This window comes from Cupressus sempervirens, chromosome 11 (genome assembly GCF_028749045.1).
Source record: "Cupressus sempervirens isolate cs-2001-9-10 chromosome 11, ASM2874904v1, whole genome shotgun sequence".
In the NCBI taxonomy this organism is placed as follows: domain Eukaryota; kingdom Viridiplantae; phylum Streptophyta; class Pinopsida; order Cupressales; family Cupressaceae; genus Cupressus; species Cupressus sempervirens.
Window position 1 is genome coordinate 326,841,055 of NC_143128.1, and position 6,000 is coordinate 326,847,054.

General features: G+C 35.3%; 1 protein-coding gene across 1 annotated transcript in view; it reads left to right on the forward strand.

Moving 5' to 3' along the window:
- The window catches only part of LOC149529426 (actin-related protein 2/3 complex subunit 1A-like), a 190,392-nt gene extending 184,815 nt beyond the window's left edge, over nt 1–5,577 (forward strand). The window contains exons 11-16 of the mRNA XM_089811309.1: nt 3,656–3,744; nt 3,983–4,068; nt 4,195–4,258; nt 4,747–4,853; nt 4,980–5,038; nt 5,165–5,577. Of these exons, the coding sequence (XP_089667435.1) occupies nt 3,656–3,744; nt 3,983–4,068; nt 4,195–4,258; nt 4,747–4,853; nt 4,980–5,038; nt 5,165–5,235 (476 nt within the window). The 3' untranslated portion in view covers nt 5,236–5,577. The remainder of the gene's footprint in view (nt 1–3,655; nt 3,745–3,982; nt 4,069–4,194; nt 4,259–4,746; nt 4,854–4,979; nt 5,039–5,164) is intronic.
- The last annotated feature ends 423 nt before the right edge of the window (nt 5,578–6,000 follow it).

Genomic DNA, 6,000 nt, shown 5'->3' on the forward strand with positions numbered 1-6,000 from the left:
CATGGCCACAAGTCGACCTGCTACAAATAGAATCATCTAGAAGCCAAAACAAACTTAACATGCCTCAGTTGGTTTACAACAATCTTTAAAAGTACATAGGAGAAAGAACCAAGACCCAAATAGGTCCTCTCACACCCCACAATCAATCCACGTCATGACATGCGCAACATATATTAAATGCATCAAGTTGTTTGATCAAATATCCCAAGAACATCCTGTCGGTTAACCAAACCACCGAGTATCAGCAACCACTGAGCACGCCAAGTATACGCCGAGCACACCTAGCAAGCATGTCCACCAAGCTCCCACATGATCACCAAGCACTAGTTTTACCCAAAAGATAATCAATCGAGCACCACAAACATTACCTAGTTCCTTTGGTCACCGAGTTTCTCGGGTGAAACTACAACCAAGAACTCCCTTGTAGTGACCGAGCATCACCTTCTTTCAACCGAGTCCATCAACTTCAAGGTCAAAAGCCACTCCAACATATAGGATTGCCAACTACCCTCAGGATGCTCATGCATCATAATCTCAGGGTGATTTCTCTACATTGCATACACATTATTATATCAGACAGCAATATATCTTGCCGCAAGCAATATCCTATCAATTGTATAGACATTGCTATAACAGATATTGCAACACGTACATTCGTGCATATATATATATATATATCCAGTTTGGATCTGCTCATTTGAACAATCGCCCTCTTTGGCAGAATTGGTTGCACAAGCATAGAGAGAGATCAGAGACAACATCATTGTTGCAAGCATACAAGTATAGATGAGAAACAACAACTAATCTTAAGGTCTACATTGCATGCACATATTGTTATATCAGATAGCCATATATCTTGCTGCAAGCAATATCCTATCAAATATATAGATATCAGTATAACAGATGTTGCAACATATCATTGTACACACACACACATATCAGAGGCAACAAATCCTCTATCACTATAAGTGGTAGGAAGTCAGTAGCTGTAATGTCCCCTTTTTGGGACATTAGAAACTTTAAAAGCTAACTTTATAAAATATGAAAGTGACTTTATTGGAGCTAAAGCAAAATGTTGATTGTCTTTTTTAATATTTAAAAGCGGATTAAAACATGACAAGAAGATGAAAGACAGAAAGGGTAATGTGAAGTCACTAGGTTGTGCTTAAAAGTAGGAAGGGAGCTCATTAGGATCATGCTTGGTTTTGCAATTTGATTTCTGGTTTCTCTAAGAGAAATTTGGGAAGCTTTTAGCTTTCTATTCGAAGACGTGAGGATGGAAACCTTCAGGCTTTCTCAGTGGATTGGCTCAAAACCCAGTCCATCTCTTTAGGTGGATTTTGAATGGAGTTCACATAAGTGTTTCAGGTTCATTTTCATATTATCCGATTTGGCTGTAGTTTCTGTATTTACAGTTGGATATTGTTATTGTACTGCTGAATATTGAAAGCAATAATCTTAGTGAGGCTGTTTTAACCTAACTGGTATTTTGCTGGATAATTGGAATTTTGTTACATGCAATAACTTCTTAAAAATTGTAATATATGGTTGGGGATATTAAACTAGCATTTTCCATATTGATATAATGGAAACTGCTACTACGAGGATATAGCATATTTCTTGGACATCAGAAGAAGTTACTATAATTTAGCGAAGTCACACACACACATAGATTGATTGATTCAGAAATAGCAAGGTGGCATTGTTAATATTCTGATTCTCCATAACATAGTGCAATTGCAAGAATTAGATAGAGTCTGTTCAAGAAATTAAAGTAATTATCCCAATATTCCAACATATCCAATATTACATAGTTCATATTCTCCATCAAAGTAATATCAAATATTTTAGTCACCATGGTTAGAAGACAGCATAATCTAGAATGTAGAATATAGTATAAGAAATATGAATAGGGTGACAAGTTATAGCCCATTGGTTGTATATAATTGTCAAAGGGCACATATGATAGAATGTCTCCCTGCGAGGTGAGCAGTCACTCCTCTTCATGGCAGCTCTTGGGAACTATTATGCTTCATGAGATGTGTAAGGGTTCTCTCATTTAGCATTGCTCCCAAACAAAATAAGTAGTGAATAAGTATTGTAATAGACTCATAGTAGATAGAATATGTGAAGTGTCTAAATCCATTCCCATCTGGATGGCATAAAAAACGTGAAGCATTATTAAATACTTAAAGACTGAATAATATGCTGTAAATGGATTACTAAAGATTATAGACATTGAATCAAATTGAAAATGTTTTAAAATATTTATCACATGTTCGTAGTAGATGTCTGCAATCAAGAACTGGTTAAAATTGTAGAAAATGGCTTTGAGCCAAATATTTTTCAAAGGGAAATAAATATCCTCTGAAAAGACTGAAAGTGGGATCATCAAGGATGGATGGCTTTGAAGGGGAAGGGCTCAGAAGACCTTCAATGTAAAGAGAGCTTGAGACTGAAGAAATGCAATGGAACTTAAACCAGGATCAAGGAGAGTGATGGCAATAATTTTTTTAATCTTGACTAGAGACATGGATGGCTTCTTTGTTTTTTGTGTCATCTATCAAGGCCCTGCTAATTATCTCTCTACAATTGACTGGTTACATATGTGCAATGTCAGACCTAATAAATGGCATTATCTCATAAATATATCAACTTAATATATTAATCCCAAAGGATTACAATTTAGTTCATGGACCTATTACAGCGAAGGCCAGTTCCAAGACCCAAGTTTTGATTGATTTTGGAAAGTTAGAACTATATAAAATATATGGTTTTATCTTATGGATGAAGGAGCAATTTGCATACCAGATAATGATGCACAAGTCAATAAAACAAAATGCACTGGAATACAGATGGGGTATCTCAATATAAATCAAAAACTTTGAAGTCAATTAATTTGTCTGCCCCTTGTTCTCTCAAAATCCTCTACATGGTAAGAATTGACTTGCCTCTTGATCAATCAGATGAGGAGGAGAAGTAGGTAGCAGACGGTGTACAGGCATCTTTTTCATTCAACTATTTGCAAGATCTGTATTTTCTCCCTTTCTTAAAGGAAATGCTATGTAGACTTCACTTCCAGATGTATTAAAAAGGAAGTAAAGACACGCTTTTGGTGGATGCACAGTTATTTTACAGTACGTAGTGTGAGCCCACGACTGATAGGGAGTAAGGTGAGGCTGCTTAGTTGCTGATCAAAGATTAGTTACATTTAAAGAGATTATTTATCTAGTAAGTATTTTAATTTTTGAGTGTCACATACAATACAATCAATAAAAATCTTTAATTCACATTATTTTTTATATGTTACCCAACTTTAAAATCAATCCTGTTTACGTTTGAGCCGCTTTGACTTCAAAATGTGAAAACTATGCAATCTGAGCTTTAGGATATACATATTTATTATTTTTCTTCAGTAATGGACAAACTATATCAATTTCCATCCCATCTATAGATCTCTTCTAAGATTCTAAATGATGAGCTGTAAAATGAGGCTTTATCTGCATCCTCTCACATCAATACCATCATCTCAGTGTCTTCACATTCTATTACAGAAAAATAATATCTTACTTTTCTGATTTTTCATTATTTTAGTTGCCTAGTCCTATCATGAGGAGTTAGCAGAAATAATGTGTTTCGTATTGTTTTATTGAAGGTCATAGTTCGACAATATATTTCATTGATGATGTGGGGCCATCGGCAGTAGCCCAGGAAGTTGCGTTTCGGGACTTGCCACTTCGTGATGTGGGTCAGCGTTCTCTCTTTTTTCACTTAATGCATTTTCTTTTGCAATAACTTGGCCATAGGTTGAGCTACACAAATGCTGTGATTTGATAACAATATAGCCTTTTTGTTTTTGTATACAATTCCAAGTTTTTCCCAAAGAGTTGATAGTTAAGTACAGGCTGTCATTTTGTTTTGTGGATTCATGGATAAAAGTAGGATAATCATATAAAATAAGTTCAACTTGTTATTTCTACAGATATTGTTTCTCTCAGAAAGGATGGTGGTGGGTGTAGGGTTTGATTGCAACCCTATGCTTTTCGCGGCAGACAGCAACGGAACCTGGTGGGTCATAAGTTTAGTTAGACCAAGATGTCATAACTTTCGGTTTATGTACTCAAGTATAGAGCGATGGATTATAGAGGACACTTTATTGTAACTTTCCCCTGATATAATGTGCCATGACGCCAGGAGCTTTGTAAAATTTCTCGATGAAAAAAAATCTGTTGCGACTACTTCAAAATATGGCTCGCAGGTATGAGTGTGTTTTTCTTATTACTCATGTAGATTGTTGATGTAAAATCGCACTGATGGTATCACCTTTAGATTTTCTGGAAATTAATTATCTGAATTCTATTATGGCATCGTTGCAATTTTCCCTTCACTCTCTTGAGAGAAGCATGCTGACTTATTAAGTCATCCATATGCTTCTTCCATCACTTCCTTTCAGCACATGATAACTCCATCAATACTACATACGCCTCCCTTGATCTCCTACGTAAAATCCAATCTTGCCAGTTATTTGTAATACTCCCATGAAGTTGATTCTTGTAAATTTTAATACTTACTATGCAAATACGGATGCTGGAGACCCCCAGTTGTAGGTATATCTCTCATTATTTTTCCATAAGCATTTTAATTTTTGCCACAGATTCTTTCTAGCAAGGTATTTAAGAAAAACTAAATTCTACTTGAACAGATGTTTTTAGGAGGTTCTATCTTCGTTATTTTTTCTGCTTGCAGTTTTCAGAAGCTTTTGGAAAGTTCTATGGTCAGGCAAAACATGGATCAAATGTTGATTCCGTTGAACCATCCAGGGCTCCTGGAGGATCGCACGAGAATTGCATAACGTATTTGACTCATCGTAATCTGAAAGCTTAAATATATTTGCTGAATTGTATAACTTTACAGAAATAAGCACTTGGAAATTTCCCGATTGCTTATATCTTTTTCATATGGTGCGGTTTGTATTTCAGCTGCATTGTTCCACTGCCACATCCAGGTGAAACAACTCTAAGGCATTTCAGCACCTCAGGTATCTCCTCCACACATAGAGACATGTATGAACTCGTATAAACATCAAGATGGGCACTCTGATATGTATTTTATAGGCATGATTTTTCTAGCAGTTTATTTTTGGTATTCTTTGTTTCTTTTACAGGCATGGATGGTAAAGTGGTCATCTGGGAATTGAATGATTTGAATAGCCATTTTTCACAACTTGCACTGTAAGAGCCGAGGTGTGCATGGCACTTGGAGATACTTGTTCTCACTTGATTAAATTATCTGCTTAATTTGATACGGCTTTAGCTGTTGTATGTCAAAAGCAAGTGAATACCTATTAATTCTCCTCCCTAATATTTCGTATATCCTCTTTTTTTATTTCAAATTTAGAGAATGTATTTGAGTCATGTATTGAATATCCTACAGTTGGGATATTTAGTTTTGGAAACATTAAAGCTGTACCACTTGCATGAAGTACATTATTGCTTTCCATTGTCTTTATACCCTTTACGTTTGTACTCTTATAAATTAGATCAATCAATTATTACGAGCATGAAATTCAAGATTGAACTTGGTGGATAGAATCATCTCTTCGAGAAGCATGTCTGACAAGTCAATGCCAGCTAGTAAGCTATACATCTTTTCATATGATAATTGTTTTTATTTATTACTAAAGGAGTCCTGAAGGAAGAAGCATTCACCTATTTAATGTGAGTAGAAAATACATTTGGCCTGAAACTTGAGAGTTTCATCGAATGGAAGAGTCGCCGTTAAATTTGGATGTCATAGTTAAAACACATGGCTTGCCAGCTAAAGTTAGCTCTTTGGAAAGACTTGTTGTAAGCAACATTTAATAAATGGGCAGCTTATATTTGTTGTAAGCTAAGTTTACATTTATAATGAAGTCACCTTATTTACCAAAGAGAGGAGGATACTTATGCAGTCATTCAATTCATTCTTTTCAATTAAACTAACTAATCATATTAAATAATT